The sequence below is a fragment of the Argiope bruennichi genome, chromosome X1 (assembly GCF_947563725.1).
Source record: "Argiope bruennichi chromosome X1, qqArgBrue1.1, whole genome shotgun sequence".
NCBI lineage: Eukaryota > Metazoa > Arthropoda > Arachnida > Araneae > Araneidae > Argiope > Argiope bruennichi.
Window position 1 is genome coordinate 9092739 of NC_079162.1, and position 17456 is coordinate 9110194.

Genomic DNA, 17456 nt, shown 5'->3' on the forward strand with positions numbered 1-17456 from the left:
TAGTGCTTATATTAGAAACAAATACAATTAAAAGTAGGCATGTACTATTACAAATTTTGAAAAATTGAAAGAGTTTTTATAGGAGAGCATTCACTCACCACAATGTAATCATGAGCATTGTTATAAGGATTGAGAAGTTCTAATTGCATCACAATGAATTGTTTTAATAGGAATATATTTTTGAGGAATATAAATAACTCCTTCCAGTGTCTTTAGTTCTTAAGATTTATGCTGTAAAATTTCTAGCAAGATACGAAGAAAATTCCCCATAATAACAGAAAAATGTGTCAGTAAATCATGTGCAATAAGCACTATATTTATTATAAAATAATATTATGGTCGAAGTTTAGCTAATAAAATGTTTAGCTGTTGGATCATATATTTTAAGTTTCAATTCAAAAATACCTAAAAATCAAATCAAATTTCACAAGGTAATAGTAAACATTTGACATAATTAAGTTGCTTAATAGCAGGTAAGTAAATTTTTTATTCATTTCCATAGTGTGTCTTCGCAAAGTGACTTCAAAGCCAGACAAGGAAATTAATCTTACTGAGAAACGGATAAGCATCTTTTGAATAGCTAATCCGCATGCGGTATAAAAGGTTGAGTTTTGAATGAAACTTTTATTCCTCATGCTAATTCTTATGTCACTTTTGTGTAGTCTTCGGTTTGGTTATGGTTGATTCTGCAGATGTACAGTAATCAACAAAAAAGGAAGATAATATTTATTATTGCTTCTTCATAAGTGATGAAAACGAGGAAAGGTTTATTCATATTGCGAAACTGATGAATCGAGTTCATTGCGAAACGCTCATCAAATCTCGTCATGAAATAAGCCCACAGATAAATTATTATGTAGTCCTGATTTTTCGAGTGATGAAATTGTGGAAAATGACGCCTTCAATGATAAACGATTCATGAAATCTTTTGACTGAAGCTATTATATATTTATTAAATATCATAATCTAAGAAATAACATAATCTTACTACTCAAAATAGAGAAATAAGTTTATAAATCAAAAATGTAATATTTGAACATATTAATATTTATTAAATTTTAATTAATACTACTTTTACTTAAAAACTATAATATGGCTGTGAAAATAAGGCCTATTTTAAAGCGATAAAATTTTCTATAAAAGCACCGTTGAAAGGCAAAGAAGGTAAGATAATAAAGAACGAACACATACCTGCTGTAATTTTGAAATATTTACAAGAAACTAAAAATCTTATAGTCTGTCAGTAAAACGCCCACTATTTAAGAATCTTTAATTTTTATTTATCCATTTATTCTTTGTAAAAATCAAGCTTTAAAGATCATTATAAATATTGGTTTTAATTTAGATTATATGATTTTAATATAAATCTTTCATTCATTTACCAAAACAAAAACAAAAACAAAAAATACTTTTTATTCTCACAATATAAAATGTTCAGTATTTTATTAAGTAGAGTATTTTTTTCTTAGAAGAAAGTTTATTTTGAAATGCGATTTCTTACAAATAATTTATATTTTATTATTTTTCTGGCTTTTTTATTTTCTTTTCTCCTTTTGTCAAAATTTGACTATTAATAGCTAATTATGCAAACGATACATTTTTTAGTATTTTTTAAAAAAATTATCATTAATTTTGTTTAAATATTTGAGATTTTTCATTTGATAGTTCAAATACAGCTATTGATCGCTGCTCTTCTGTTAAATAAAAATCAAATATATTTTAAATTTGTTTTGAATTCTGCAAAGTAATTGCTTGAAAATAGTTGTGCATTGATTTGTATCCTTTTTCTACACGTTTATTATATTATCATTTTCTATCTAAAAGCAACTCTTTCCAAATGAATATTACTTAATTTGAGTACAATTTAAACACACAATTATATCACAATAATTTTTATCTTCTTTTTATGCTTCTTAAACAAGGAATGCTGTATTTTTTCTATTTTTTTGAAAAAACCATCGATAATTTTTCGGATTTCGAATAACAAAATTTAAAGGAGTTAATTAACGTATCTGTCATTGTTCTAACCAGACAATAAATATCTTTCCTTATCTTAAAACATTCTTTCAGATGGAAAAATGAAATAACATTTATAAAGGTCAAATGTTATAATCTTGATACAATTGTGTAAAATACATATATATATATATTCTTAGTTCATCTCCGAAGCATTCCAGCTAATTGAATATTTACAAATGGAAATTTCGAGTACGCCAAAGTTTATACACAAATGAATAGCGCTTGAATTTATTCTGATTTTTTTTACTGTGTGTTTGTCGTATCAAACTATGCGTCTAACGTTTTTGAATTATATTAATATAGACGTGAACAGACTAAAAATCAGACTTCTCCTAGAAGGATTGCGACCAAAATTTGAGCAAACTTACAATTTCGGTATCCAACTCGCTGACGATACTTCATCCTTGTGACATCGTTTTTTCGTTTTTCATTTATTGTGTTTAGAGATAAATAGGACATCATTTCAAAACACATGGAAGCTTGAAATATGAAGATTCTAAGATCTTGAGGTCAAATCATTTGACAATTACACAAGTTTGTGTTTGTATACTTCGTATATCAGAAATTTGAGGAAAAAAAAAGTTTCCTCCAAATATTGTCTTGTCACCATAAACATCATCCGTATGCAGCTCTTTCAACAAGTTAAAAATAGATAAATTTTCTCCTAAGAAACTCTTTTTAACTGAGACAGATAAATTAATTATCTTAAAATGCTATTACGGAAATATTTCATATCAATGAGCTAAAATTTCGAAGAAAAACAGTGAATCAATACATTTTATTTTCATTCGAAATTTCTGGTTGTTAATGAAACGTCTTTAAAGTGGGATCAACTACATGATAAATATTTTGAAAAGTAATATGCACAAATTAACCAAAAAAAATTAAAATTTTGAAAGGAAAGCTCATATTAAGAAGCATTCTGAATCCGGTTTCTGATAGGACAGTGAAGAAAAGTTTTATTATTAACGAGCTGAGATTTACTACTTTCATTAGTGAGTTAATTCTTTTCAAGCGGAATTTTTAGCGAATAAAACTAATTATATTTCAAGAATTACCGCGATTTTTGTAAAGAAATTTGATACATTTACAGAAAAAAAAATAAGAAAACATGCCAATTCAAATTATTGAAATATTTCGGCCTCCGTAATGGAAAAATTTCAGAATGGCAATTAACTAACTTCGTTAATTAACTAGATCGATTAATTTATCAGCTTGAATAAACTTATTCTTCCGATTCATTTCTATTGATCCCCAGTTTTGTAAAGATATTATAATCAGCACTTCCTAAAGGTGCCCCATTTTGTTTGTATGAACTGCTCTTGTACTTTGAATAGTAGAATGGCTTTATTGACTGCGAGGGAGGATATTTGTCATTATCACTTCTTATTTCAACCATTAATGACATTTACAGATCTGGCAACTTTAGTAGTTGTTTGAGTAAAAAAAATGAAAATTTTATTCTATAAACATTATAATATCGTTATAAGGATATGGCCACAGTTGTTAATTATGAATAGTTATATTATTGTATCTAAATGAATAGTCACCATTTGGCTTCCAGTAATGGTATTCAAACGATACAGGAAGCTTAGCAAAGTAATATAATCCATAAGTAACACATACTATTCGATCTTCAGTTAATATAATAATAATAGTCTAGAACAGCAAGCTAAGATACTTGTCATTGTTCTTTATATTGTCATCCTGGCAACAATGCCATCTGCAACTTTGCTGAATTTTGCAATCGTTTTAAAAACCTTCCGATCAAATTCTTACTGTCATATGCGAATATCGAGATTTATTTTCCCAATAAAACCCATTTCCTCTATGGGAAATGTGATATTTTTCTTTAAAAATTTGGTTAAAAGAAATACGGTTCTTGTTCCATTTTCTGCCCAAACCCTTTCTATTTGGAATTGATATGATCTGAATAGCACTCATTCGATTGATTTTTTCATACAACCTTGCTTTACAGACTGCACACAAGCTATGCAATTTCAAATCCAGATTTTCAGATTCCTACCTGTCGATAGGTGTTCTTCTTTTTGGTCTTGCCTGTGGCCTAAGACTTTGAACTGGGGTAGCTCAACGTCGGTTGACATACCAATAGATTTCTCTCCGTCTCCCCACTTATACCTTATGTCTCTCATTGTGTATCCGACTGGAAGTGAAAAAAGATCAATATTAAATACATTCATTTCGATTGATTTGAAATGAAAAAATTCAGATCTGCAGAGAAAGAAATTGACTTCATTTAACATATAAATTGCGATCATGATTTTTGAAAAAATATTTAAAATGTTTGAAGGTTACATATTGAATGGATTGTGTCAAAAGACTTATTCATCCAAGTTTAGATTCCCATTGAGATTTTTTTTTATTTATCTCATTTTTAAAGGTTTATAAATTTGAATCTTTTTTTTCACCATATTAGGTTTAGTTTAATTATTTCAACGATCTTTTTTGAAGAGAGCTATTTTGAGACAGACCTCATAATTTTGAACCGACGTATACCAAAAAAGTTCATATCTGTGGCCAGGTTTCCATAATAAACGCATTTTACACGCAATAGAATCTCGATATGTGAAAACGATTAAGTGTTTAATACGAATCTCTAGAGATTAGGGAATATGAGAAATGTATTGTATTTCAGAAAATAGTTTGAAGATTATACAGAACATTTGAAAGCTCTTTAGAGAGATTGTGCACACACACACGATCACAAATTTCAAACAGTGCAAGGTCATTTTATTTTCTCGCATCATGCCAAAAACTGACGCCAAGATTTTGATGGATCTGCACGTATTAGTTAGACGTTCCCATGTCCGAAAGTATCAATTTTGAAATGATAGCTGTTTTTCGGCCCGATTGTTCGGAATTATAGACAAAATCCTTCAACAAGTACTTGGTTTAGCGTGCATGAGAACTCCAAAAAACCCGCAGACGTTATTTTTATGCCTATCTAGATGCCTATCGAACACCAGATGACTCTTATGTCACCAGAAGAGTACACGATAGTTCTAAAGAACTCGCTTTTCATCGCTATGTTATGAAGAAATCCATTTTTTGATAATTTCATTAGAGAATAGATTAATTTAAAACAGCAATAGAATAGCTTAGTTTTGTTAGAAGCATCTAAATATGTATTTTTGGTACTGAAAATTTTAGCGGATTTTAAGAATTTTTATCATACGTTTTTTTCTCATAAATTTTGAATGTTTTGAAAACGTTTTTTATGTTTTGAAAACGTAGTATATTGGGGTCCAGAAATAAACATAGCTGCTGCAAGCTTCTTAGAAAAAACTGTAAACTAGATTTTGCATTTATGTAAAAATATGATCATTATACACTAAGAAAACATTTTTTTTTTGATATTGAAACTTTTTTGCAGTATATTTCGGATATAGTGCTTATGCACTTCAGATAAAAGATGCGAATAAAAGTATCATAACTGCATAGGATATATTGTTAAGGAATATCTAAAAATGTTATGCTTGAAATAGGAAATATGTTGATAAATCAAAATTTTCGCATCTACAATTGATGTTGAAAATACCTTTAAATACTGAAAGATCAAAGAAAAGTTCCCGTCGATTTTTCAGAACGTTAAAGAATTCTTGTCAGTTTGATCAGAAACGGGTCATTTTAGTTGGAATCACTTCATTTCTTGATTTTTTTTTTAAATTTGCGGAGAATATTCACTACCCTAACGTCATCTCAAACTTTGAAAAAATATTTTTTAATTGTCTTATAGAAGGCACTTTTATAACCATATATACAGAAGAAAAGAATATTGAAAAACGTTTATTTCTCCAAACTGGTATTAGACGTTTGAATCGGTTGTGTTTTATTGCTTCCGGTTCTAAATTTCATCGTTTAAAGTGAATGATCAATTGAATATGTTTCTTGTTTCGGATATTTTACACATGTTCTATGATATTGATAAGATCTGCTTTGTAGTTTGGATATTACAAAGTTTTATTATATTAATCACTTCACCCTTCTTAGGACAAATTAGCTGAATTTCTACAATGACAAAATAAGTTCAAATGACAAATTTGTAATAAGAAATATTAAGAAATATAACATTAATCATTCAAACATTAGAACACTGTTTTGTAAACATGCTATATTCTGTTTTCTTTTTCTATGCATGTTGCTGTAAAAAAGGCATTCTAAAAGATGATTTTGAGGCTAATTTATTATCACATAATATTTGTTTTAAATAGTACTTATGCAAAATTTAGTGTCATTTAGCCGCTTCATTTCTGTTGCATAATAATCTGAACAGGCCAACTTATGTTCGATCCCCTTTACACAGATACCCTGTACATATACCTACTCAAATTATTTACCTAAAATTTGGAATTTAAAGATATTTTGTTTTTGGAAAGAGCAAGTGAATTAAATTTTAATGAAATAGGAATGGAAAATACAAAATTTAGAAAATAATACTTACAACTTTCAATTTCGAGAAAGCACACTTGTCTGTCCATAGGAAAGTACTGTAAATCCATAGGACATCCAGCTGTTACAGTTAATCTGAAATACAAGCAGAAAAATTTGTTGATATTCAACATATTCTTGTAAAAGAGTAACATGAAGCATATAATTTATTTTCTTTTATTATATTAAATTTTTATAAAAAATGCAAACATTTTAAAGAGAAAATTACATCCCCCCCCACACACACATGCACACACACACATATTATGAAAGAGAGATGTAAATAGGTTATAAACTCAGAACCTTTGCGTCTTAAAATGCAAAGTAAATGTAATGGAGATCTACTAAATATTATTCAAATTCCACAGAATATGATAAAGGGAAACATTTATGTTAAATGAATGCTTTTCAAATCAAACGTATAAAGCATAAGTAGAAAAGGCGAAAATCTAGCTCAGAGGACTCATTTTTCTTATTCATCTTACAGAGTTTAATTTAATAAATTACAATAATTCAGTTTATATTATTACTTTTTTACCTCAAATTCTATTCATGACTTTTTTTCTTTTTTCTTTATTTTTAGCCATCCACACTAATTTAATGGAAGCTTTCAGCTTCTGGCTTAATAGTTTCAAAAGAGTAATATTCTAATATTTAGTCAAAAAAAAAAAAACGTTCATATAACAAAATACTTTAAACCTTCAGATTCCACTTTCGAAACATTTTGGTTTTTAAGTAACAATGAAAAATTTTATATACTGTAAAAAGGAGGAAATTTTTTTCTAATTGCCCGCTATGAAAGATGCAAAGTAACCGACGACTAAAGATGGGTTCGTTTCATTTAAACAAAAGCATCCTTTTCATTTGGAAACACTCTTCCAAATGAAAGGTTAAATGCTGGAATGTTTCCTTCAAAATAAGTAGTTGATATAATCAATGAGATCATAAAGATAATATTTTACTTTAATTTTTATGATCCGAGTTAAGATTTATTCCATGATATAATTAACACTTTTCATACTTAATGAAATAACTAAGTGTAGTTATTTTCTAATAATTGTAATAAATCCTCTATTTCTGTTATGCTAAAATCTAATACTATAGCAAGTTATAAAGACACGACAGAAACTTAAAATGGCTTCTCAATCTGTTTTATAATTAGACCGTCATTCGCTGTATTGAGTGAAAAACAGTTGTACATTCCAGAGATGCTGTGATACAGGAATCTGTATAGCGATTCGGCATCAAGAAATACACGGCAAGATTCAATTCATCTTTTAGTATTCCAATCCTACTGCTTGCGTGATTAATTGCCGAGTTTGCTTATGCATTAAACAAGATAAAATGTTGAAAGCCCATTTAATAGGATTCAATTCATTTATTGCGAATATTATTTTTAGTTTGATTCCTGCATATGTTTTTATTCATTGAGGTTTTGTTTTTAAAATGATATTGAAAAATTGATTTTGATATGAATACTTGTGACAGTATTCAAATATTTTCGTTCATTATTTTAGGGAGAAAAGACTACGCACGTTACATGTTTTATAAAATATTTCTGGGGAAGGGGAAATTCTCAGTTTTTCAAAATTTGCTTCGAATTTACGTGAAAGAAAAGAGATGATGAAGAAAAGAGAGAAAAGATGAGAAAACTACGAAGGTCAAGAAGATACTACAAAAATAGAAAATGAATATTAAAGCGATAGTACATTTTTATCTAAAGGTAAATAAAAATCGTTGGGGACATATATGTGTTCACACTTCAGAACTCCTCTGAAACGTTTCAATCAAAAATTGATTTCCATCATATTTTGTATGCTTCTTTTTTTTAAGCCAAGAGAAAGAATACTGTCAAGGTGCAAAAAAGGAAATATTCAGTTAAGTAGGAAAAGCCGAGATTTTGAGATTTTTCTGCAATAATATCGAGCAAATAATTTTATATTCTAATACTACCTTAACTTTCCGATTTTGACGTTTTAAACGATACGAATTGCATTATTGTGCAGTTCTCTTTCAATTGTTATTAATTCTTTAGAAATTGAACACCGGAGATTTTGAAGTGAAGATACTCTTTTGCTGGACAATGTAAAGACTCTCCCATTATTTTTTGAAATTTGCGCTTTGCATCAATACATCTGGATCTATATATTGCTTTATACAAAAGTCATTTCTATATTAATTATAATATACAGATATATACAGAAAAGATAACTATTGTTTTTTATATTTGTACATATTATATGTTTTCTTCAAATATTTTTAAATATAATCGCGCAGAGACAGAATCAAATCTAGCGTTCTTATACAAATTGATTTCATCCTGAAATAAATAAGAGGAATCAACCATACTTCCATTGATAATTTATTTCATATTTAATCCCTAATTTTTCGGTGGAGCGGGAACTTTATACTGTGCTTTTTGTAATAAATTGTAAAAGTGTCTGCTCATTTTGAAATTCAGAATATCATTTTTAATGACGTGTGTTGTGAGCGCCTTTGGATTATTTTCTCTGATTCCTTCAATGCACATATAAACGTACACATTTAAAGTTTCAATTCTCTAAAAATCTTTATTTTTTTTATCATATTTTAATCCTGAAAATTCAATTCAAATTCCTAACAAGCTCAATATATTTTTTTTCTATTACTAAGCAAACTGTCAATTATTGAAATATTTTTTTACAAGAATTATATATATACATATTCATTACTTTTTGATCTACACGATTATGCATAAGGCGATTGAATTAAATCTAGGGAATATTCAGAAAAATTTTCTTCATTATAAAAATATCCAAAATAAAATAAGAAGGAGTTTCAGAATGAAGTAAGTTTTGTTGTTTTCAATCTAAAAACAGTGTGAAAATGTTTTTTCGAATAAATATATAAAGGGTGGTGGGTGAATGATAATGGGGATTATTAAATATATGTTTGTCAATATGTTAAATGGAAATATAAAAATCTATATAAGATCGGAGCAATGATAAATGCCTAAAGGTGTTTCCAAAATTAGTAAGTTTTGAGCATTTTCACAATTTCCTCAAAAAACAAGAATTGAATTCATCAATTAGCCTACTTTAAAGTTTTAAGCTGAACTGGCATGCAAGTAAAAAAAAAAACTCAGTGGAGAAAAAGGGGATGTAATGCTTTTGTTTGTTTTAAAATTAAAATACTTCGGATGGTTTTTATCAAATTAAAACAATTCCAAATCGATAACTAGATAGATAGGAAATCCATAGATAAGAATATGTTATTAATGAGTTAAAACATGTTATTCCACCAGATTTCCTAAAGATTTAATGAAAAATACTTATTCAAAAAAACTCGAAGAGATCAAGGCATGCTAATTTTTTTCCCGTTTACTGCTTGAAGATATTAATCCACGACAACAGTTTTGAAAGAAGGTTGTTATTAATCTCATTTGGAAAGAATAAACTCTGTAATGTTTTAATTTGATTCATTTATTTTCTTCGAGTATTGACATTCGAGTATCATTTGACACTAAAATTATTCGAAAAATGTTATTCCAGGCTTGTGTTTTCTTTTTTTGGAATTTCACTTTTTAAGAGATAATATTAAATTTTTTACTTCTTATTCCTTTTACATGTTATTTGCTGCAACATTCTTTGAAGGCAAAAATATATTGAATTCAGGAACTCTAAAGCAGAATAATAAATCATTCAATATTGTATTTTGGGCAGTTTGGTAGAGAGGAAATGGAGTTTGTTATCATAACATTAAATGTCATTATTTCTTCTTCAATTTATTGTCGTTTTAAATGAATTTTTCTTTTTTTTACGTAACAAAATTATGTTTTTGTCTGATACTTACAACCTGAGTGTTTTGTTATAAAAGAATGTTTGTTTTATGAGAAAGGACAGCATTCTAGTTAGACAGTAAGAGATAAATGAAGGTGAAAGTCATTACAGATGATAATAAATCAATACTTTTTGAGCAACTATTTTAACTTTTTTTTTTTGCAAAATAATCGGATGTACTAAAAGTATATCAATGTTTCCATTTCAAAGAGAAAAAGAAAAGACGTCACTTTTCCACTGATATTTTTAAGTATCTGTTTTGTTCCAATCATGTCAGACAAAATGAAAGTCGTTTTGATATTATGAATAATTCCTTTTGTTTTACTGATTAAAAAAAATCATGAATTTTCACGAAACAATAGCGATAACTATTCAATTATCGATACCATGATTTAAATTCCTTCCTTACTCGTCATCGATGAATTCATAAAAGTTCGAAATATTTTCAGTAAATGGGAAAATTTAATGATTTCTTATGAATTAAATAAATATAATTAAGAAAAACTGTCAAGTTATTTAACTTTAAGATTCCTTCTGTTTCTTCCTAATAATAAGAAAATCATTATTACCAAGAACGTTTCGATTGAGTAACACAAATGGTAGATTAATAAACCTATTTTATTCAAATGTTATTGATTCAAATTATATTAGCGCATGATCAGATGCTAAATCAAGATTATTAGTAAATTCTTGTATTTGAAGTGTTATAACGCGTGAAGGATCTGATAAGTTCCGAAGTATCTCAAGCGGAAATTATATAACTCATTTCAATTATACCGATTCAGCAAAAAAGTTCAAAATCTAATGCCGTTAGAAATTTTCTAATCTAATTTTGTTTGAGTTGCTCTTGGTGATTCTTTGAAACCGAAAAATACCTCGAGTATTTTCTTTTCTTTTTAAAGAACCATTTATTTATTTTGAAATAAAAAAGTGCTTGTAAATATCACTTTCAAATTTAGAAGCTAAATATTATTGGAAAAACATCTCATTTGTAATCGATTTGAATACGAAACAGCTTTCCGAAGGCAATTTTTTTATTATTGGGACGCATTAGAACTGCTAAACAGTACCATTTTTTGAAAATAGAGTGTGGAGTTTATAACAACGAAATTTTAGTTATCAGACATACCACTTAGGGACGTGATTTTAATTCCAACTGATAATCTTGCTTTAATTGCGTATCTTGATGGGAAAAAATTAAAATTTGGAAGCGAAATTCAAATAGAAAGACAAGATTGATTTTTCTCTTTTTCCCCCGGATGGGACATGCCATTTCAATAGCTGATTTCCGAAACATTAAAAATAGGCCTCTGAGAAATACTTTAAACGAAGTAATAAAATTAGAATTTACAGTGTTTGAGCCAATAAATGCACTGAAGAAAAACGACGAAATTTAAAGATTTATTCATTCCTTCTTTTTCTATTAGTCATATTTAGTAAAAGGCATACAATAAAAGGTGTCCTATCGGTTTATGATTAAAACTGTTTTAGTATTACGGTTTAGAGTAAATAGAAGTGGCATACACGTTATTTTAGTAAACAATTATCTGCTTTTAAAGAAGTGAAATTATTGGACGAAATGAAAAATATAATTATTTTTTTTTACTGTCAGTATAAATAAAAGCATCAAACAGATATTCAACTTAAATGTCAAATAATAATAAAAAAAGCAACACGGCGGAAATATTTTCATTACAAAGTGAATTATTTCAAATAGATCAAATGAGACATCAAATGAATGTTTCATTTGAGATGTCTTCTTTTGGTTGAAACACACAAACACATTATGCTCATTGAATCTGCCCTATTTTGGGTTTTTGTCACAGATTTTACATTTTAGGCAAACCTAATTTAATAGACTTATATCCAGCTATTATAAAGGCCATTCGTAATGACCACTATAGGCGTTATTCCCTAATTTAATGGTCGAAAAGTAAGTCGTTCTAGACATTTGTAAACTTAAGACATTGAAGCTGAAATAACTTAACAAATTCCATCATTCGTCTAAACAATACAATAACGATCCAGATAAAATAACCTCCTATTTAGTTTGGGTTAAGGCGTAATCGAAAAAGAATGGACCTATGAAAGTTCTCGTCCATATTATTCAACCAATATTCACTTGATATCTCGCATTCTGCGATCCATTTTGCCTTTTCATATCAATTCAATCAAATGTTCGTAGTCGAAAATTTGGGATCGATTACTAATATCTGAAATATTGAATTTTCAGAATGTTGAAGACAATAATATTTTAAATCCAATCTTAATTTCACGACAAACGTTGTTGATGTACTAAAGCTTATCTTCAAATTCAAATCTTCCTATTTATAATCTAATGTGTTATTTTTATTGTAATGAAAATTGAATAACTTGAATTTTTAAAAAATTCTCAAAAAACCCAAGTGTATAAAGCATTTTTAATTCAATAGTAAGTTTTATTTATTGATTTATCCGTATATTGGTAATGTCACTTTCCAGAATACATCTATTCAATGTCTAATGGAGTTGAATGAATATTTTCTAATCTCATCAATGAAATAGGTAAAGGGCAGAATTTGGATGCTTTATTGACCATGATGAAAATCAAATAATAATAATCATTTCGAGTTAACCCATGAAATGTCAAAGAATTCATATTAAATCGATCATAAGCAAATAATAAAGTTTTTCGCTAGCAATAGTAATAATATATACTCATATTAATGAATTGAATAAAGTTCCAGCTTAATAACAAGTTAATCATAATTTTTATTCGCATATGACCCCTTAAGAGCGTTTTTGAGACTGCGGTACTCAGCTATTAAAATAAAGTTTCCTCATTTCATTATAGATAAGTGGATATTTTTTTTGTTTCAAATGTTTTCTAAAACGGGGGATGGTGTACGCATTTATATTTCTTCAGTATTAACTCAAACGATATAAAATTCATTTTAAGTGTATTTATAAATAGTAGCGATTGGGCAAAAATGAATTGAAATTTTGTAAATTTCCCATTCATGATTTATACTTTCCTCTTGTATTGGAATGGGTCTTAATAATTTCGCCATTTGCAATCAAGTTGCGATTTTCAGCCTTAGTTTGCTGTGACTTTGCTAAAAAATATTTTAGATAGCAACACATGTAGAAATATTTGCTTAATAAATTACTTGCTCTTGATATGTACGACTAGACATACAAAAAAATTAGAACAGATTATTATGAAAAACGTTTCAAAGAATTTTGATTTCAGCATATGTAAATCTTAAAAATGTGGGGAGTGTATGTGCCACCTTCAAACCATATTTTAAAGAAGAGGGGAAGAGAAAAATGTACTTAAAATGCCTCTCATAGAGGGAATCTATAGACAAAAAATAAAGGATTTAAAAGATCAATAAGTATTAAAATATTCATTAGTCTTAATTTTCACAAAGGAAGTTGTAAATTTTAAGTAAAAAAATCCTTGATGCCAAACTGTCAGGAAACGTAAAGTTCCTCTTAAGAAAGTTTTTTTTAAATGGGTTTTTAAGAGTAAAAAGAAAATTCATCTACTTTTCTCCAATCCCAAAGCTTCAATTCGCACTCATGAAGCCTTGGAGCCGGTTGAATAGGAAATATTTCTATTATACGTGAAGGCATCACATGCTTGTCCATATTCCATATTGATTTCTTTTTATGAAGCGTGCGAGTGCTCATTTATGAAGAAATGGGGGGAAATGACCAAAATGAACAGGTAAAGAAAACGACGCATTTTAAGGAATGTTATAGATTTGAAGACGGAATCTTAAGTATCCCGTAGCAACTCCAAAATCATTTCCCATACTATAAAAAGTTAAAGATAGTAACCTTTTCCATTACCAGAAATCTTACTTTAAGATCTGCTCGAAGAAAATTATTATTACCCCGAAGTCATTTGCAATTCGTTTGTGCTCAGCATCTGTGTTATGAAAGATAAGAGAATAAACTAAAACAATGAAACAGGAATTTTGATCAGATTGGGAGTGGATGACTTTCACAACCTAGATACTGGAATCGTACCAAGACTCCCAAATATTAAGTGCAAGATTTTTATCGACGCTTTCCTTTCTGTCTTTCAATGTTTGTAGAATCTTGCTTATTTTAGATTGCGCAATTCAAAAAATTGTTAAACCTTCACAATCCTTGCCTGGAGGAATGCATAATAATTTTGATTGATCTTTGCATTCCTACCTAAATTTGAAGAACTCTTTTGCTCAAATTTTAGGGAATTCAGAGTAAGATTAAGAGAAAAAGAAATGTTATGTTAGATATTAGTGCCTGGAAAATGCCGATTTGCAATCGAGCTTTCAATAGCATTTTTTAAAAGTTAAAGTAACATGCATGATTTTTACAAAAATAGCTTCAGTAAGTATATTTTAAAATTCAATTAAATTTCAACTAACTGGCTAGGAATTGTATATTGAAGAAGGGAGGAAGTTATCATTTTTATAGAAAGAAAGGCAAATTTAGAATAAGACGACTCTCAAATTTATTCTGATGTACTCATCTGAAATAAATTAAAAACTTCTAATTTACATGGCTTTAAAAGACATGGGAAATTAAAAATCTATCTTCACGCATGCGCAGTGTGTTATTTACATTCTGACTTAGAGAAAGAAGGTTACATTTTATGAAGTTTTCAGTTAATTAATGTCTTGAAAATTTCTTAATGTTCAATACTAATTGTGAATTTGTAGCCATATTTCTTTTCTGTGAGAATGTTATTCTTAATTTATTGAAATAATAATTTTAATCCTATATCATTTACTCTTATTTCACCGATTTGGATGTCGTGGAGTAAATTTGAAATTTAAGTCGATATTCTTATTTTAATAAAAAGTTCGAAGATTATGCGTATTGAATTTTTTATATGATAAAATAAATAATTTTTAATTTTTAATTTTTTTTAAAAAAAATTAGTATTTAAATTGGACAAAGCGGGGCATATCAGCTAGTTTGTTTTAAGTGACAGTATAGACCTTAAACCAGGATCTGTATAAGATTTGGTTTTCAGATATAATTTAAACTGATAAAAAGTTTGAGAATTATATTAAAAGAAACATATCATTACGGATTTAAATCTCGTTTGCATGATTTAAAGGTAGTTTTTATAAATTTATTCTATCTCTAATACTTTCCTTAATTCAACAAACCATTTCATGTCTTTGCTTGTTGTGAAACAAAATTCAAATCATTTGAAAATCAGTTGTATTTCAGCAAAAAGGTATTCACCAGGTTTTCTTTTACTTTGACACTTAAGTTTTATGAAATTAGATTTAGAAACAACTCCTTTTGTTTAATAAATTGGAAAACTGCATATGTTTGTTTTAACAGTCCTTAAGCAGGTAAAAAGAAAGTTATGTCAGAAAAAGAAAAAAGCGACTTGAAACTTTTAAGAAAAGTTAACAAATACAATTTTCTATTTCTTTCATTTTATTCAATGAAAATGAATTGTCAAAAAGTTTTTTCAGATTCAAAGCGGATGGCAATAACTTGCTAAAATAGAAAAGAAAAAAGGAAATAGAAAAAAAATTGAACACGAGTTTCATATTGGAAATTTACTTTAGATTTTACTATGTGCTGCATACATCAGAACTTTCATACATTTTTTTTTGTTATACCATGATATAAAAACGGATTCTTTTTCTTGTATCCTGTAGAATGAATTACAATTGAAAAAATATGAGAAAATTGAAAATCTTCTAAAGGGAAAGTATAATACTTGCTTTAGTTGTGACAGGCTAAATATGAACCGAAAAGTAGTTTTCAACGTAAAACATTGATATCACAGAGGTAACACACAATTTTAGATATTTTAATTTCTTCCTGAGAGAACTTTTGTTGTATCAAACCAATAACAAATTCCAAGCAGAAAGCCTATTTGAGTTATTATTTGAATTTGTTAAATATTAAGAGCACTTTTGTTTACAGACTTGTAATTCATCTAGTTAATTTTGTGAAGATTCTTGAAAAATACAGAGAGAATGGTGATAAAAAATTGAGAAAGTATGCTGAAAAAAAGTTTTATTTTTAAATTGGAAATATTCTACGAAATATCCTTAGTTTCGAATTTTCGTACAAATAATGTCTTATATTCAATTGCTTTACGTATATAAAAACACGTAATCCTAAGAAATTTAATAAAGATTTTTAATACTCACTACTAGTAATTCATGAACTAAATATTAAAAGTAAACATATTGAATGAAATACTTTTTCTAAAATATTCAACATATTTCATTTCTCTTTCATGGCATGAAAAGAGCAAGTTTTATTACATTGCAATGCTTAAAGATGCACAAAACTAATCTTAACAATCCTAGCGCTTTTATTAATTTAGATGAGAGAGCTTGAAAGCCTCGCATTCTTCATTTTAATAAATATTGAAAGTAGCAACAAAGAAAGAAATAATTCTTTCAAATATTGAACATAATTTTAGGCACGAGAAAAAGTCATTTCTGTTACAATGCTCAATTTGAGACACCGAAAGCTAGTTTGAATGTGCCTAGCGTTTGATTAATGAAATTTCTAAGCTGCCTTTAGCATTGAATAGAAAATTTAGAATTGAAAAATACATAAAATGCCTTTCATCATTTCAAACTGTTTGTCCCTGGGAAGGAAAAAGTTGGATGTATATTGTTTTTAAATGAAAATATTTGTTTGTGTATTGTAAAGAATATTTGCTACAAAGCACTACTCATCTAATTATTATAATTCAGATAATTGTAACAATTCAGTGTAAATTACGTAAAAATTCTTCATAATTTTTCACTGAAGAATTTGTGTAAACAGGAGAGCAGAATGGCATTATTTTCGTTGCCAATTAATTTCTTAAGTAATCCACTCTAATTTTTTTACTTCTAAAAACGCTAAAATGCTCTAGGTCAGCCGAAACCTTTACAATGAAGTCATATTGAATATTTAATTCTTAAATTCCAGTTATTTTCTCAGTTATGTTTAATTAATGGATTTTGCAGGAGAAGTAAAGAATTTATTTATTAATTATTAAAAGCTATTTAAAAATATAAATTCTAAATGTAATTAAAGCAAAAATTAAATGATCGTAATTTATAATTAAGAAATTCATAATAATTTGTGAAGCAATCGGAAAAAAGATTTTAGTTTTTTTTTTTAATTTAACATTTTTGATCTAATTCTACTTATTCCTTCTCC

The 17456-nt window shown here is 27.8% G+C and overlaps 1 protein-coding gene across 5 annotated transcripts in view; it reads right to left on the reverse strand.

The window, feature by feature from the left end:
• LOC129958099 (gamma-aminobutyric acid receptor subunit beta-like) overlaps positions 1–17456 on the reverse strand; it is a 234984-nt gene that overhangs the window by 82716 nt on the left and 134812 nt on the right. For all 5 annotated transcript variants that reach the window (XM_056070288.1, XM_056070282.1, XM_056070287.1 and 2 more), the window contains 2 exons: positions 6482–6564; positions 4046–4183 (listed from right to left, as the gene is read on the reverse strand). In XM_056070288.1, coding sequence (XP_055926263.1) covers positions 4046–4183; positions 6482–6564 — 221 coding nt within the window. The remainder of the gene's footprint in view (positions 1–4045; positions 4184–6481; positions 6565–17456) is intronic.